This window comes from Motacilla alba, chromosome Z (assembly GCF_015832195.1).
Source record: "Motacilla alba alba isolate MOTALB_02 chromosome Z, Motacilla_alba_V1.0_pri, whole genome shotgun sequence".
Classification (NCBI taxonomy): domain Eukaryota; kingdom Metazoa; phylum Chordata; class Aves; order Passeriformes; family Motacillidae; genus Motacilla; species Motacilla alba.
This window is the reverse complement of record NC_052046.1, coordinates 25,984,268-26,002,114: the sequence shown is the minus strand read 5'-3', so window position 1 is coordinate 26,002,114 and position 17,847 is coordinate 25,984,268. Positions and strand designations below refer to the sequence as shown.

At 36.7% G+C, this 17,847-nt stretch overlaps 1 protein-coding gene across 14 annotated transcripts in view; it reads right to left on the bottom strand.

The window, feature by feature from the left end:
• Positions 1 to 17,847, bottom strand: part of ADGRV1 (adhesion G protein-coupled receptor V1) — a 245,452-nt gene that overhangs the window by 148,479 nt on the left and 79,126 nt on the right. For 13 of the 14 annotated variants that reach the window (XR_005255429.1, XM_038125098.1, XM_038125089.1 and 10 more), the window contains 17 exons: positions 16,914 to 17,038; positions 15,851 to 16,017; positions 15,625 to 15,768; positions 14,642 to 14,749; positions 13,874 to 14,126; positions 13,069 to 13,188; positions 12,668 to 12,890; positions 11,996 to 12,200; positions 10,905 to 11,051; positions 8,393 to 8,648; positions 5,201 to 5,409; positions 4,455 to 4,625; positions 3,892 to 4,074; positions 2,985 to 3,164; positions 2,189 to 2,353; positions 829 to 946; positions 420 to 543 (listed from right to left, as the gene is read on the bottom strand). Coding sequence is in view for 13 of the 14 variants with exons in the window: in XM_038125098.1 (XP_037981026.1) it covers positions 420 to 543; positions 829 to 946; positions 2,189 to 2,353; positions 2,985 to 3,164; positions 3,892 to 4,074; positions 4,455 to 4,625; positions 5,201 to 5,409; positions 8,393 to 8,648; positions 10,905 to 11,051; positions 11,996 to 12,200; positions 12,668 to 12,890; positions 13,069 to 13,188; positions 13,874 to 14,126; positions 14,642 to 14,749; positions 15,625 to 15,768; positions 15,851 to 16,017; positions 16,914 to 17,038 (2,898 nt within the window). In the remaining variant the exon portion in view is untranslated. The remainder of the gene's footprint in view (positions 1 to 419; positions 544 to 828; positions 947 to 2,188; positions 2,354 to 2,984; positions 3,165 to 3,891; positions 4,075 to 4,454; positions 4,626 to 5,200; positions 5,410 to 8,392; positions 8,649 to 10,904; positions 11,052 to 11,995; positions 12,201 to 12,667; positions 12,891 to 13,068; positions 13,189 to 13,873; positions 14,127 to 14,641; positions 14,750 to 15,624; positions 15,769 to 15,850; positions 16,018 to 16,913; positions 17,039 to 17,847) is intronic. The other variant, XM_038125093.1, reaches the window with a different exon arrangement.

Genomic DNA, 17,847 nt, shown 5'->3' with positions numbered 1-17,847 from the left:
CTGTTTTCAGTTGACTGAATAAAACAATTGCATCTTGTTTCCACCAAACCCCCATTCCCATACTGTTTATGTGAGAATATTACAATTTGCTGAAATACTATTCAGGCACAAATCCTGAATCAAATTCTAGAAACCACAAAGCACCTTCAAATGTCACATTTTCTTACCCTTTTCCTCTGATTAAGATCCTCTTTCCTTTGGTGCATCGATGCTGTAAATAACTTGAAGACAGAGAGGAATATTTGGACCTCCCCATTAATACTGGAAGGATACACACATGGTATATTCTACCTTTCCTTAAAACTGATTATAGAAATTATGATAAAATGTAGTACACAATAAATTGCCAAATGTGGGGTCTCATAGCTTTTGAATCTAGGCTGTTGCTCTTCCTTTGAAAAAATGACAGCTGCACCCACCTAATAAGAGCAGTTCCATTATAACTTCCTGAGGGTTCTCCAATCAAAACATGCTTGGATGAATGGGCTATCCCAACCACCCCAGAAGCTCCTTCATCTCCCATAATAGTGATGGTTGCAACACCTATAAAGAAAAAAATTATTCTCATGGTAAGTGAAAACTAAGCAATTTACCTTCAGTAAATTTTGTGACTTGAATGGTTAAACATTAGCTTCATAGAGGGCCTGTGGAACTCTCTTTGACTTCTTCAGGTAAGGAGCTTAGGGAAAAAAGACTGACATTCAAAATTGTGACCATCTAGATGCCCACAAAATAATTAAGCACTGCAAACTAAAATAATATGAACAGACTTAGAATAGTTCTCATACAGAATATCTAAAATCAGAAGATACTGAATTAACTCTTTACCGTTTACAGGGGATATCTCTGCATCACCAGTAGAGACTAGCTGAATGGTAAATGTTTCATTCCCCTCCATCAGACCATCTTGTATTGCATGTAAAATAATCAGTTTCTGGGACTCAGTCTGCATCATGTAAAGACCAGAAAGACATTGATATAAAATGAAATTAAACAAAATGCAGTTAAAATTAGAACATTTAAAAAATTAAAACATTTTTTAACATATCAAGTGTTAATGATGCTTGACATATTCTGTAGTATTTTAAAACATCAGACTATCTGATCTGGCTGAAATTTCTTCTCACAGATTAACAGCCAGTAAAAACTGTCTCTTAAACATTGCAGGCCATCCTAGAAGTACCATCACTATTTTCAACTAAATAAAAATTGAAATTCCTTTGAAATTGTACTCACATAGGTGGTTTTTAACTTAGATAAAACTTTCTATAGAGAAACTGCATATTCAATAGTCCACACATATTCTAAGGATTAGCACATTATTAAGATTAGATATATTAGTCAAATTTCTGCCTAATCCACATTTTTGTCAGTGGAAAGTAGCAAACACATATATAAATTTAATATACCATGCATACACAGTTTATGCTTATACTCAAGCATATATAAATGTTCAAGACAAAATGTCAAAGCCTACCAGTAGAGAAATGACAGCAAAACTTTGCCAAGTACTGATGGTTTTACCAGAAAAAAACCCATCTATTTTTCAGCTGACTCAAAGTAAAACAACCAGCATGCCTATTGATTTAATGAAAAATACTTATGCTGAGAGAAAATAGATTATGCTCTGCTAAAATACTTTTCTTCATTAAATATTTTGAGTAGACTGTAAAATATAAATACTAACATAGTATCAGTATCCAATATTTGACTTCAGTAACCTTCCATGAAATACAAATTAAATAACACTGTCTAGTTTGAAAGTTATGAACATGCTTTTGGGTTTTTTTTAATCTTCAGATTTTGAGCATTCATTTTTCTTTCTCACCCTTTCAATGCAAATTTAATTTTTAAGATGCTTGTCACTTTAGTGGAATAAGTGTTTCTGTAATCATTATTTTCATTCGGTAGGTTTCAGTTCCTCTTCCTTAATAGTAAAAACAGTGGAGATTTTAAGAGCTACCTTCATGATGGTTACATTACGCAGCATTAAAAGAGCATGTCAGCTTTCCATTACATCTTGAAAGAAGCCTGAACATTTCTAACCCCACCAGTTCAAACTGACCTTTTTCTAGTGTGTAATACTTAGTAACCTAGTACTTCTATCAACAAGTACAACAACCATACAAACACACACCAGTAGAAGGAAGTATTTATAAATCTAATAATAAATAAGTTATTGCAATACCTCACTGAAATGAAGGGTACCATTTAGAGGGGTCAGATCATATCTGGCTGCTTCCTCAAGAATCCATAACACTGTAACTGCTCCTCTTCCTCCCTGACTTCGACGTACATTGAGCAAAACAATTGCAGCAGAGTCATCAGGTGTCTCAGGTTCCTTCACAGTTACCTGATGGAGAAAGAGAAGGAGAACATGAGAAAGGCTGTATTGAAAAAAGTCAAAATCTGCATTGATAATGTCAAATTACATGGATAGATGTTTAAGATAAACAATGGAAAACATTATCCATGACAATTCTCAACAATAAGAGTGAAAATGGACAGGAATGTACCAGGTGTAAGGAGAGTGTTGAATTCTGTCAGCAAGGACTAGTCATTCAAGTGATTTCTGTATGCACTATGATCCAAAACAATTACAGACAATGTCACCAGCAGGCCCAGTACCAGCAAAAGGGAGAGCAGAAGCACTGCAAGAACTGAGATATGCTTTGTAATTTCTTTCCAAATTTTACTTTCAGTAATGCAGATTATTATACAGACCATCAAAAATCTACCTAGGATGTCCTGAATTGTTATTATAGTGAATTAAATCGATTAAGTCATGCAGAAATCTGTATTTATGCAGCAGCACTTTCACTGTTACTACCATCCTACACAGCTAGATGAAGACAAGCACTAATATAATTTCAATGAAATCACGTCTTCCACTGCAGTAAAGGCTTACAAAAATCAGCTATATGCTAGTGACACAAACCCACTCCAACTGAAGCAGAAATGAGTGCAGCCTAAATCAAACTCACATTCTTTTCTTCAAACCTGAACACCCCAACAGGAGAATCATTTGGTGGAATAGCGACAGTTACCAGGGTGTCATTCCCAAGTCTTGCACCACCTGTTACTCTCACCAGGGCAATTTTGAATATCTCAAGGAATTCAACTTCACTGTCATCTATGATTGTAATTTCTATTTCTCCTGTAGCCTGTAGAAATGTTAAAAAGGAAAGAAAAAGCAATAAAACTTCATTTATAATATTTTGTGAATTGTTTGAAAAAAAATTGAAATAGGCAAATTGTATCTAGTAATAGATACACAATGCTCACCTGTTTATTTTTCTTCTTATGCTTGTGTATTTATAATAAGAAGATTTAATTTCAGTAGTTGTTTTTACATTTATCAGTGTAAATTTTGTTTGTTAAAACCAGCAGAATGCTCTGCTTTGGTACTCAGTAGAAAGTGAATGTTGACAATATTGTCAATATTCAGTCAAAATTTGGCATACTATGTATATCCTTCCCTTTGCCAAAGATCACTTATATTCACTTAAAATCAAAATCCCTTGTGTACAATAAGTATTCTCAGGTGCAGCATGAAATTTAAAACTATGTGTAGAACATCGATAAGAAAAGATATAGGTTTATTTTGAGAATTTATAGTGAAGATGGATTTCTCTACAAATTTTCAGTGTAACAGGGTTTATTATAAGAAATTATGTCCTCACTTGCCAAAGTATCAAAGACAGACAAGCCTATTTGGTCAATGGTTTTGAATACTCTGGTTTTCCATGTTAAAAAACTGAAGATGGGAGCATCATTCATATACATAACACCATAAATAACAGGTTTTCAGTGAAAATTCTGCTAGAGGAAAACACAAAAAAATCTTAAGCTGGTAACCCAAAGTCAGAAGAACTTTCAGCAAGTGAATACCTGCCCATCTGCAAATGTAAGGTTTCCAGATGATGGTGTGAAGTCTTCAAAGCTGGCAGTTGAAACAATGGCTTCCCAGTACAGAGTTGCTGACCCAAACCTCCCAGCCTGTCGAACAACTGGGAGTTTCAGTACATTCTGTGGTGGTGGTACCTCATAACCAGAAACAGCTCCAGTGATACCCTGTACATTTAAAAAGAAACTGCAGTGTCTCAACAAACTGGTTTTTTTCCAAGTTGACTGGCAGCTAAAAATAAGTGAAGAAATACTTGTAAAATGGTCTGACCTTAGCATTGACCTTGCTATGAGCAAAAATCTGGATTAGATAACCTCTTGACATCCCTTTTTATGACATTGGTTTCAGCAATGCCAGCTCCATAATAAATTTTATGTATTATTCTGACAAACCTCTAAAGAAAGAATTGTTTGTCTGATATCTGGCCATTTTATCCAGAACAATTTAGTATCATAAAACCAACTAGAACACTTTCAGAAGTCATCTGAGAAATCAGACTGTCTTGCTCGAAAAACACTTTACATGTTTTTCATTCAGACTTATTTACCTTTGTAACATTAAAATTAAATATTCCTCTGGCATCATCATTTTCTTCAATTGTTACTTCAGCCATTTCTAATCCAAGCCTCTTCACACTTGGCTGTCCTTCAGACGAAGTGATCAGCTGCACACCAGTAATATTGATTATAAAACCTTCCTGTAATTCTGGAATGTCATCCTGAAAAAAAATTTAAATTACTTTTTTTTTTTTTAATGATACATAGCAATATAATACAGTTGATTACTTGTAGGTTGTCTACTGTTCAAAATTTTTCAGTATTTGGGACCATATAACCAATCCCTGGCTTCATACCATATGAAAGATGAAAAGATACTTTTGCTGAGATTTTGAAATCAAAGCTGACAAGTCAGATTCCAGATCTGCAAGAACAGTGGAAAGCAGTGCTGGCTGTCACCTGTTACTGCTACCTATGAGAAATTCAGCTGGATCTCAGAAACCAAGCCATGACTTGAAAATCAGTATCTCCATTCTAAATATAGTTAATGAATATACATAATCTTTTTCATTATTATAGGAATATAATAAATATTATACATTTTGGGATTATAATCAAACAAAAAATTTGGCTCATTCCCAAATTTGAGTATGCAAGTTTTGTTTGGAAGAGATGGCTGCAAGAGTCCCAGCAAAGCCATTTCTAAAATGTTAGGTCATACTACTAGTATAAAATCAGCACCGTTTTCATTTCCTTAAAACATATTAATAGCTCAAGAAATAGTTAGGCTACTCACAGGCAAAACAGTGACTATGACAGAAGTTGTTGTAGCATTCTCTGCCATAATTACTATTTTCTTTTCCAGTATATAATCCTCATTTTCTGTTGCTCGATTGGAGGGGGGGAGGTCAAAGTTTGGCGCAGTGCTCAACTGAACTGCAAGATCTCCAACAAATCCTTGTTCTCGAACAATTTGTAGAGTAACAGTAGTTGAATTCTCCTGCCCTATAGTAAGGAGATAGAAAAAATTCAAGATAGAATTGTTTTACAATCATAGAATATGCTGAGTTGGAAGGGACCCATCAGGATCATCAGAATCCATCACCTGGCCCTGCACAGGACACTCCAAGAATCACACCATGGTACTGAGAGAATTGTTCAAATACTTCTTGAACTCTGTCTAGCTTGGCGATGCAACCACTTCCCTGAGCGCCCGACTGGTGCTCAGCCGTGCTCTGGGTAAAAAACTTTTTCCTGCTATCCAACCTAAATCTGCCTGAACTCAGCTTCATGCAATTTACTTAAGTCCTGCAATCAGTGTCTGCCTCTCCTCTTCCCCTCATGAAGAAGATGTAACTTCCCTCAGTATCCTCCTGTCCAGGCTAAACAGACCGAATAACCTCAGCCATTCCTCATATGACTTCTCCTCAAGGCCTTCACCACCCTCATGGCCCTCCTCTGCACACTGTCTAATAGTTTAATGTCTTTCTTATATTGAAGTGACAAAAACTGCTCCCAGCACTCGACGTGAGGCTGCCTCAGTGCAGAGCAGAGTGGGAAAATCCCCTCCCTTGCCCAGCTGATGATGCTGCGCCTGATGCTCCCCAAGACACACTTGACCCTCCTGGCTTCCAGGGCACTGCTGACTCATGATCAACTTGTCACAGACCAGGATCCCCAGGTCCCCTTCCATGGTGCTGCTTTCCAGCATCTCATTCCTCAGACTGTCCATCCATCAAGGGCTGCCCCATCCCAGGTGCAGAATCTGTTACTTTCCCTTGTTAAACTTCATACAATTGGTGATTGTCCAGTGCTGTAATTTGTCAAGGTCTTTTTAATTTGTTGAGGTCTTTCTTCAGGGCCTCTCTGCCCTCAAAGGAGCTCCTCCCAATTAAATGTTGTCAGCAAACTTAGTATTCCCACGAGTCCTGGATCCAAGTAGTTTCTCATAGTGTATCACAGTACAAGCTGGCTTGTACTGGGCAGTTAATTTGTATACAAATAAGAAACCCAGCCAGTTCTATAAACTGGTCCCTGGGTTGACAGACAGGAACCTCAATCAATTACCTTCCATCCTAAGCAGCAGACATCTCACTTGTCTGGGAGCTGGGCAGCATTGAAAGATCAGACCAAAGAGCTATCTAGACTGGGGCATTTCGAAGTCCCTTTATAAAGAGGAGTTCAAACAATAAACTCTCTCTGTTGCCACATGGACTTTAGGTATGTGTGTGTCATCTCTGTCTCTGATGCACTCCCCTTCATGCTACATTCATTCATGAAGATGTTGAAGAGAACTGAGACTAGGATGAGCCCTATGGAAGCCATATTTTAGCCCTTGGTCTGCTTGATTTTCAGCTCAGCTAATTACTGGAGCTGCTTGCTCGAGCCCACTTCAGTTCTGCTCAGTGACACAACAGTCCTTGGAGAATTCTAGGGCTTAAGCAGATGAGCACACACAAGTGGTGTGAACACACAGTACAGTACCTGTAACAGTACCTATATCTGAAGATTGAAAAACTGATTGAAAAACTGATCTAGATCTAGAAGAAGAATAAGATATTAAATATCTACAGTTTTATATGTGTGTTACACAAATTTTTACTTCAACATTTTTATCCACAGTTTTTATCCTTTTATTTTGTCCAGTTATCCTTCAAAACTTCTATCTCAATAATTTGCCTGGCCTTTCATGTCTAGGACATCACTATTGATTCTCACACAGAAAGTGGTATTGAGGGCAGTCATTCTGGCTGTAAATGTCATTTCCTTAACTCAAATATTGAAGAAGTTGAATAGACTTGTATCAGTCAGGCTCAGCATCCTCTTGGGAAAGCAGATTTGTAATTTTATCCAGTAAATAATGAAACATATAATATGGCTAAAAGTGGTGCATTTATGATTGGAGAAATAGAAACAGATAAAATGAAAACAGGCTTGCACTTCAAACCAGTTACTGTAACCAGGTATTATTTCACAGACAGAACTTGTGAATGATTAATTAAAAGTACAATAGTTAAAGATTGGAAAAAAAAAACAACCTATGCAACCAGTGGAAGCTAGGAACCTTCCTTGAATCCTAACTTCAAAGTATAAATGTTTATAATGTGTAAGAAATCAACACAACCCCTTTACATTACTTCCAGGTGCTAATAAAGTGGCAACACCAATTCACCTGAAAATAAAACATGTTAGAATATTTTACCAGTGATAATATACTCTGATGGAAAAAATATTTTTGTATATCTAATTTTTGTATATCTAATTTTTTAATATGGACAGAATATTAAATTGTTAGAAAATTCTAACTGGGTTGTTAAAGTATGAATAGCCCATCAGGTAGCTGCAGGAAGAGCCCCAAAAATGCCAGCTACCTCCCTGAGCCAGGAGAGAGGGAGGAAGCCTGAGCATCATAGCAGTTCTCCTCCGACCAACTTTCAGGGACATGTTTTTCAACTCGTGCCTGGAAGGAAAACCAAATCAAACATGCAACTGCAAGCAGAAAAATACCACCTTTTTTTGTGAAGTAGAATTGACTCCTGCTCTGCTTCCTTCCTTCTCCTAGGCCTCTAAGCAAAGAACTTCCCTTTTTGAGCCACTTCAAAAGGAAAGTCTTTCTATGTAAATTATTTTCAACAATATAGCAATCCCATTAAATGGGCAACTTCTGCTTTTTATATAAACAGAAGTATTTTATGCATTAGTGATTTGCAATTTACCTCTCAAACAAGAATGGCTGAAGAATATTGATGTATGCAATGTGAAATACAGCATATTATATATTTTAAGGGATATTTATGCTATAAATAATAAAATACTGTTGATACATAAAAAACTTTAATAAAAACTGCTGATATATCTATATATATGATATATACATATATGTATATATGTATGTATATGTATACATTTATGTAACCAGTGTTATAGCTTCAACAATGCTGACTTTGAAAAAACACATTCTTTCCTAAGAATCAAGAAACAGACTTACCTTCTGGCTCTGTGATTTTAACAAAGAGAGACTCCATGTGCCATTCAATGACACCATGTGGAGAGTCACTGGGTAAAATGCTAAGCACAGCTCTTGCCCTTTTGGGATCAATGACAGCTCCTTTTGTGCTATCTTGAACATCCACAGTGGTAACATGGGTGAGTATGATTTCCACTGCCTCTGAAAGTTCTGCAACACTGTCTGCGAGAATTGTCAGGGTGATTGTGGACAGGGCCTGGCCTTCTGAAAATGTAACCTAAAGTTTTAGAGGGAAGGGGGGAAAAATGTCAAATTTCTTTTCAGTGTTAGTAAACCTAGAATTTTATTATGTAAACTCTATCAGTTATAATATGCATCTGCATAGACATATACATATCTTACAGAATCATACAAGGTTGGAAGGGACCACAAGGATTATCTGGCCCAATCTTTCTTGGCAGTACCACAGTCTAACCAAGATGGTCCAGTATCCTCTCCAGCTCAATCTTAGAAGTGCCAGTTTGAGGGAGTCCACAACTTTTCTGGGAATGTTATTCCAATGGATGATTGTTCTCATGGTGAAAAATTTTCCTCTTATGGCCAATGAGAATCTCCCCAGGAGTAACTTGCATCCATTACCCCTTGTCTTTTCAACGGGACACCTTGTAAAAAGTATTCTCTGTTGTCGCCGCCTTTTAAATACTGACACCCGGTCTGAACATAAGGTCTCCCCATAACCTTCTTCTCTTAAGGCTGAACAGTTCTCTCAGCCTTTCCTCACATGACAGGCTTCCCTGTCCTCTGACCACATGTGTGGCCAGCTCTGAACCCCTACCAGCCTGCCCATGTCTATCTTCCATAAGGGGGACCAAAACTGGACCAAATTCCAGCTGTAGCCCAAAAAATGCTCAGTAGAGTGGGCTAATGACTGCTTTATCTCTGCTGGGAGTGGCCTTGTTGATGCAACCCAGAAACATTCTGGTGGATTGCCTCAATGTTCACTTATTGAGCTTATTGACCCAGCAGAATCCCCAGGTCCCTTTCCCTGGAGCTAAGCCCCAGTCAGGATAGGTGCCAGTGGGTGCTGCACTCCTGGATTATATTTTCCATAGAGCAACATTTGTTCCTGATGAATCTTCCAGCCTACCCAGGTCTTCCTGCTAGGTGGCTCTACAAAGAGTCCACTTCCTCACTTAGTTTGGTATCATCATCAAACTTCATCAGAGTACACCTGATCTCATTATCTACATCACTTATGAAGATATTAAACACTGTTGGGCCCAGTATTGATCCCTGCAGACCACACTTGTGACAGGTTGCCAGTTTGAAAAGGAGCTATTTACCACCATTCCCTGGGAGCAGCAATAACACATTGGTTTATTTAGAAGAAGGCCACACCAAGCTGTATCAAAAACCTTGAAGAAATCCAGGGAGACAATGGCTTTTTCTTTGCTTATTAAACAGCTTTATCTCAAGATATTTCACCTCACTTTCTCCTCATCCTGCTGAGATGGGGAGTAAGAGAGAAATCATTGGGGGTTTTTAGACAGGTAAAGTCAACACACCACATATATCCCTGTCAAAAAAAAATGAACATATAGCTCTTAAAATCATTGCTATGTGAAAAAATGGCTACTCAACTTTTTTTTTTCTTCTTCTTCAGATAAAATTATTGATACATGCTTTGTCTATCTATATTCTTATTTTTCAATTCAAAGGGCCTGCCACTTGATTAGGTGTTTCTCAACAAGGAAGATGTGTCTAGAAACACTTAGTCTACACATAATGTGTAGGACAAACAGAAATTTCCACTTAATATTATCTTTCTGACTCTTCTTGCATGCAAAGATATGCAGTGTACTCATATGGTATGTAGCTGAATGCTCAAGGAGTACTCTAACAATTTCAGTATGATTCTTTTGGCACCCTTGATTTCCAGTTCATTTATTGTTCTCTTCACTGTTTTTTGGGCTTTGTGTCTGCTACAGACAGTCAGAAGGTGGAGGACTTTGATTTACAGAAACTGGCTTCTGCCAGTCTTAAAGCATATAAAGAACGTTGGCCACAGGACAAACTGGGTTTTAACATAGGCTGGGAATCTAAAAGTCGCAGAAACATAGAAAACTGGGACTTGTCATATTCTGCTGGGCCACTTAAGTTCTCCACTGTATTGACAAGGTCAGGACAAAGAGCAAACATTCCCAGATTCCCACCTATGCAAACAGTTTGACATAGTAACTGAATCTCACAGCAGGAAGAAAGGAAGATGGGAATAGGGTATTACAGATACACATCTTCTGTGCCTGGACAGCATCGCAATATCATATTCTAGAAGTGTAAAGGTGATACTGCTGTATTTTGTGCCAGCCAGAAGCACAAAACTTTTGAATCACAGGAAAGGGCCAGGAAGCAGGGATTAACAGAAAACTGGGGCAATCTAACATGTACCGTCCTTCTCACCCAGTACATCTTTTTCTATTGTCTGAGACAATACAGTCAGTGCCTCCCCAATTATAGTGATATTATTAAATACCATTCCTGAAGCTGGAAATACATCACTTATGCTCCCATTAGTGATCCACTCTACTGTAACTCGTCCATATGTTCCTATTAAACGTTCGATATTCAGGGTGATCAAGCTGTCCTGTTCCATTTCTTCAATTTGCTTAAATAAAGAACTCTGGAAAACACACAGCAGCAGAACCAAAGCATTTTTTTCTTAAAAATAGAAGTTTCTTTAGGGGATAGGATATTCAAAGGGGAACAGAGACATTGGGCTCCAATAAATTATTCTACTATTAAGCAGCTAAATGCAAGTCTATTGATTAAATATTTATAACTTAATATTCAACAGGTCCAAATTTCATAAACACAAGAATTTGAAATGTCAGACCTCTTCATCCTAAGGCAAAAATTCAACAGTTTTTGTTAGTTTTTTTTTTTTGGTACATTATTTTATGTCCAAATCATGTGAAGCAGATAAACATGTAGACTTTCAAGACAGACATATTTTTACTGTTGTTACTTTACTAATATTCATCAGCCTCACACAAGTCCAGATAAAATGTTTCATTTCAGTGATGATTCTTCTATGTTTTATATCTTCATTATGCATTTAGTAACATATCTGTTTACATAACTTCTAAAATATTTGATAATTTAAGAATCAACAACTCCAAATAATACCTTTAGTCTGACATTTTCTCCAAAGTTTTTATTTTGTTCAGGCTGATGGGCTCATCCTGTGGCATAACTATTTTAGAGGAAAATAATCTTTACCTAATTCCCTTGATTAACCAATCAATAAAGACTATGATGATATCATACATGCCATCTGATAACTAATTTTTTAGGTTGCTGCAAAATAAAACTGATAAAATAATGGGTTATTCTAAATGTAAGGGGATTATAAAAACCCCATAACAGGGACAGACTGGAACTGAGTTCTATTACCTGTCATCTATATAACCAAGTAACAATGTTAAACGGAAGTCAAAGCCATTCAGTCTCAGGTTGCTACAAGACTTTAGAAAAAGAATCTGTCACATGCAATTTTAGTATTTTTGTTTCTGTTATTCAGAAATTATATATACATATTTTAATGATTTACCTTAAAAGTTTTACCTGGGCAAAGGCAATGACTCCATAGGCATTATCATTGGGAGAAATAATTATGTTAACGAAACTGTGGACACCAATTTCTGCACCTCCTTTAGGGTTTTTCAGACGCACTTGAAAACATTCTTCCTCCTCTGGAATGATGTCATCCAGGATATTGACTGCTATCACAGCTTCCACGTCCCCAGGCTCAAATATCAATTCACCTGAACTAGCATACAAACAAACACACCAAGTAATTATAAACTGAGGATATGATTAATAAACTATGAAAGCACTACTGAAAATTTGAAGAGCATTTTTGACACTGAAATTGTTGTTTATATTTCTGAGTAAGTCAATGAGGTTTAAAGGTTGTGGGGTTAGTGTTGGGTTTGGTTTTTTTCTTAATTACAATAGAACATATAGTAACTGATATTTCTTATTAATGTAATGTAATTTAATTTATCCTAAATAAAAGCTTCAATATCCAATTTAACTACAAGTCCTTTTATTACATATTTTAAGGCAAATTGTGAGAAGTTTGGCTTCAGGTTATCCTAAGGCTACCTGTGAAAAATTCTCTTTAGTGTTAATAAACACATCACACAGAGGCGTCTATAGCAGTCTCCACTCTAACAAAAAGACTACCACAGAAAAAGGAATGCAAGAGCTGGGAGATTAACCAAAAAAACCTACCTAGGTATAAAATCTGATTGGTTGGAGATAGTTGTCAGCTCATAAATCTGGGAGCTGGACTCAACGGAAAGAGCAATCAAACTTTTGCTGGAGTTCAGAGACCATGCAGTAGTGAAAGTTATATGATCTGCATATGGGGCTTCCAACATCAGAGAGAACTGGTTCCCTTCCGAGTTCCAGGAGTACAGTGGTGTGGTGTCCTTACCAGAGAGGAGGATGTGAACTACATTAAGAAGGAAGAGAAAAAAAGAAATATTCAGTGATATATTTAACATTTCTTTTAATATCAGAAATTTCCTTGGCAGCTCAATTTTTAAAAGTATCTCTTAAAAATCTTACAAATAATATGAAAATTGAATGCATATATTTCTTCAATTCCAGTACTATAAACAAAATCTTACCTAAACCTGAAGGAGGCATGAAAACATGGATGTTTCTTACAGCAGAGACTGGAAGAGACTGAAAGTGTCTGAAGGTAGACTGCCCTGTCTCCCATATGAAAATTTCAGAATTTCCAGTTTCTACAAAGGGGGAAAAATTACAAAACCTACATTATATTGCTACCTGTTAAATAAATCACACACTGGTGGCCATTCAAAGGCAGAGATTGACAGCTTTAATTACAAAGTGAGACCAGTGATTGTATCTTCCTTTTTACTTGCATAACTCCATAGCATGATTTCCCATTAGATGATTTATTCCATGACATAATTTAAGGGGTTTTCTGCACACATTCACATATAAGAACACTAAAAAACCCAGCAGACAACAGTCAAGTGCAAAGAAACCTATGGACTGCAATATACACTTTTAAAGGGCTACAGGAATGCAGACATAAAACAATGTCTAAAGTGTCATACTTGTAATAAAAAGGTACTTTGCTGAACAATGCTCTTTGCATATAACAAAGCTCAGAAAAGCTTAGAAAGGGTGCCATTAGCAGCTAGGTGAATAGAGTTATTATTCCCTATTGTTATTGGGAAAATATTTCATTAGCTTCATAAATATTTAAGAACATACACAATGCTTTCATTTTCTGAAGGACAAAACAGAGATTATTTTGGTAAGATCCTTTTCAGCAAATTGTCATCCACTAGTAATATTTTAATCTCTATCTAAACCCCTTTTATTCCAAATACCTTTGCTATCAAACAAGCTAGCTAGCATATACTTATCAAACTCAGTGTTTGTTTTCTGCTAAAATACCTTTTGCAACAATTAAATATATATCAGATCCAGAAGTCCAGGCCTCCATATGTTTTATTTCTTTTGCTGGTAACTGACAAAGATTCCTAAACTCATTATTCAGCCATTGGTACAAGAGTACACTCTGGCTGGTATTTGACAAAGAAACTAGTAAGTACATAATGCCTCCTCGGGGAAACAAGGCAATGTTCAGAGCTTTGTAAAGTGGGAGTTGATGATGCAGCACAAATATATCTTTATTCCACTGGAAAACCTGCAAAAATAGGATATGTATTTTATTATGTATTTATAACAAGCACTAAGAAAAAAGAAATTAAGTGTATTGATAAAAAATTGGAGAGACCTGTAATTAACTAAATTCTTCATTTCTATAGTGGATCCTACATTATGGTGGAAGCACACTGATAAGCAACTATAAGTAACTACCTTACTGAAAGCGCCTGTGCCTGTTCTTCAGATGAACTGGTTTATGGTCAGAAGCTATTTCTATTCCTATAGTTATTTAACTATAATACTAATAGTAATAGACTTCAAAACAGAAATGACAGTAGCACTATAACCAAACCAAGTCTACATTACATGTTAATGTAAGGAGTGTTGTTACAGTCATACAGGTCTAGAATTTTATGTCTTATAAATCTAGAATAGAAACATAACAAATTTTTCAGGAATATACACTTGCTTTTTTATCTATATTTCCTTCATATTTCAAACTGAAAACTAATCAAACCATCTACATCAAAGCCATGAAGACAAGTGTGTTCTAACCTGAATGGAACTAAAACCAGTGGTATCACTCACAAAAACCAAATAGTCTTCTTCATCCACAGCAAAATGTTTGACAAGTGTGGTATCCAAAATAGAGAGGGTCTGTAGCTACAAGGAAAATATGGCAAAAAGGTATTTGGAAATCAGTTCAAGTTTATACATATGCACACATATTTTTTAAAAACTGTAAACACATAAAATATATATAAAATAATGTGTACAAATTGTCATAGGTGCAATTTTATAGTTTTAAAAATATATATGGGTCATTTTACAAAATTAATATTAGTTGTAGTACATTGTTAAGAAAATGCTCTATGACTTCCTTACTCCATGATTTCTTTCTTCACTTCCAAGGTAATTTTATCTCTCCCTCAAAATATGACTATAAAAAACATTAAACAAAAAGTTGTAATAACTGTCATGGTTTAGGAATGGTATTTCTCAGTTTAGTGTTCCTACTGAAACACTCCAAACCATACTGCCTCTTGCTTTTCCCCCCTGAAGTCAGATGGAGAGGAGAATTGGAAGCACAAAAGGTGAAGATCACAGGTTGAGAGAAGGACAATTTACTGCAAACAGCAATGTGATAAGAAAATTAACGGTAAAAGCAACAATAACAATAGCAGAGGGTACAAGAGAGGCAAAATTCTCATGTGAAAATGCTCACTATGCACAATAGGGGAACTGTGCCCACACTACCCTAACCCCCAGGAGGGCCCCTTTCCCCCGTCCCCAGAAAATGACATGAGCTGGTATAGAATAACCTCCGGGCTCCAGACATACCCCCTCCTGGCTACTGCAAAATTAACACTGCCCTGGCCTAAGCCAGGACAATAACTTACATCACTGACTTATGCAGAGTGCACAGTTGCCAAACTGAAAACAGAATCCTTTTTCCCAAAACATGGGGGAACGGAAGGGCCTCACAAAGTCCTTTCTAATCCCATTATTTAATGAATTTTTAAGTAACACAGATTTACCTTCAACAGTTTGCGTCCAGGCATGAATGCATATACACTGCTGTTGGAAGCTCCCTGTCTGCTTCCTCCATGAGTAATCACAAGGTAGGGAGAGGCATGGATTTGGAAAGACACACAGCTTTTAGGATTCCACATAGTGAAATTCTGAGAGAGGAACAAAAACGTAGAACTGAAACATCAAGGTTTTATTAAGCAGCATGGTTGGTGTCTGTAAGCAAGCATTTACCTCGATGGCAACAAAAACTCCTTTCCACTGGTAGAGAGTAGAAAATACAGCTGGAGGTGAACGCAACAGCACACCATACAGGTTTTTTTCCAATGCAAAGAAACACCAGCTAGCTGCTGACTCTTCCACAAAGCTTTGCACGACAGACAAAACACTGATACTATCCCCTGCAATACAGTATAAGAAAAAAGTATTTATCTTTACGGTCTTTTACAACATCATTTTCATTATTTATTTGTGATAACCAAATCTAATATCAGAAATCACAGAACATTCTGAGTTGAAATGGACTAACAAGGATTATCAAGTCCAGCTCTTAAGTGAGTGGCTCATACAATGGTCAAACCCACAATCTTGAAATTTTTAGCACCATGATCTAAATACCTAATCTATATTCCGAGTTGTTTCTAAATAGTTGGTATAAGTGCATGTAAATGCATGGAAAAGGTGTAGCACTGAGGTTGTACTGAGAGTTAAATTAAGTTAAAGTTAAATTAATTTCTCACATATTACTATTACATATGGAAGACACATAGATGTAAGAATCCATGTGCAATACAACACACAGGCAATTCGAGTGTGATTCAGAGTGACTCAGTTTGGAATTTAGGTAGTGAGAAAATTAACTAGATAAGAAAAAATAAAAAAGTGACAAAGAAACTAAAAATGTGTTTATGCTCATTTTCTCTCTCATCATAAGAAGTAGTCATGGCAATAAGATTCTTAAACCACCTAGTCATTCAACACTTACAGAAAATAGTGTCTTTTATATTTAGAAAAATCTAGAATTACGAGTAGTAAAGAACAAATTTATAAATCAAAGGCCTTGTGAAAATATTTAAGCAACAGGAAGAGCAATACAGATTGTTGAAACTATGGCAGCAGTGGCTGATGACAAACTGACTCTTAAGCAGCTAAGATCTTTTATCTGATAAATTTTGATATCATAGGAATATTATAAGTGAATTTTCATTCCAAAGTTATATCTCCTGTATGTTTGGTTACTCTGTAGCTATCTTCACTCTGAAAACAGCAACAGATGCTCTTGATAAAGTGAACGTACTGATGCCAAATGCAGTATCCGACAATGTCTCCCACTCAACACTCACAGATACGTTGAGCCCATTACTCCGTGAAACTTTCAAATAAACTGTAGTGTTCGCTTCTTCAACTGTGAAGATATTTGTCCTAAATTTGAGAATTGTGAAAATAAATTTTAACAAGCATTATTTTTACAGTATAAAAATAGAATTCTTACTGTACATTTTCAGCACAGAATATGCAATGAAAAGAAAATACTGGATTTGCTCTGTGGTGGGCTAATACTAATTAAGGTTGCCCAATGTTTCTTCACACAAGACTTTGACAAGATCATGGAAAATTCAACAAAATCTTAAACCAGTCTGAAATCTAACACACAAATGTATGGGTAAAGCTGAATGATTTCCGAAAACCTCATTCTGTATAATAGACTAATATAATCATAGAATGGTTTGGGTTGAAAGAACCTTAAAGATCATCTAGTTCCAGCCCTCCTGCCATAAGCAGGGACAGCCTCCACTGGACCAGGTTGCTCAGAGCTCCATTGAACCTGACCTTGAACACCTACTGTGGATGTGGCATCCACAGCTTCTCTTGCCAGTGCCTCACCACCCTCACAGTAAAGAATTTCTTCCTGATATTTAATCTAAACCTACTGTCTCTCAGTTTTAAGCCATTCCCTCTTGTCACTACGTGCCCTTGCCAAAAGTCCCTCTCCAACTTTCAGATAGGCTTCCTTTAGGTACTGGAAGGCTGCAATTGGGTCAGCCCAAAGCCGCCTCTTCTCCTGGCTGAACAATCCCAATTCTCTCAGCATTTCCTCAGAGCAGAGGTGCTCCATCCCTCTGATCAACTGAGTGACCTCCTCTGGTCTTGCTCCAACAGCTCCATGTCCTTCCCGTGCTGAGGACCCTAGAGCTGGAGGCAGCCTTGCATGCAGGTGGGGTTTCACCAGA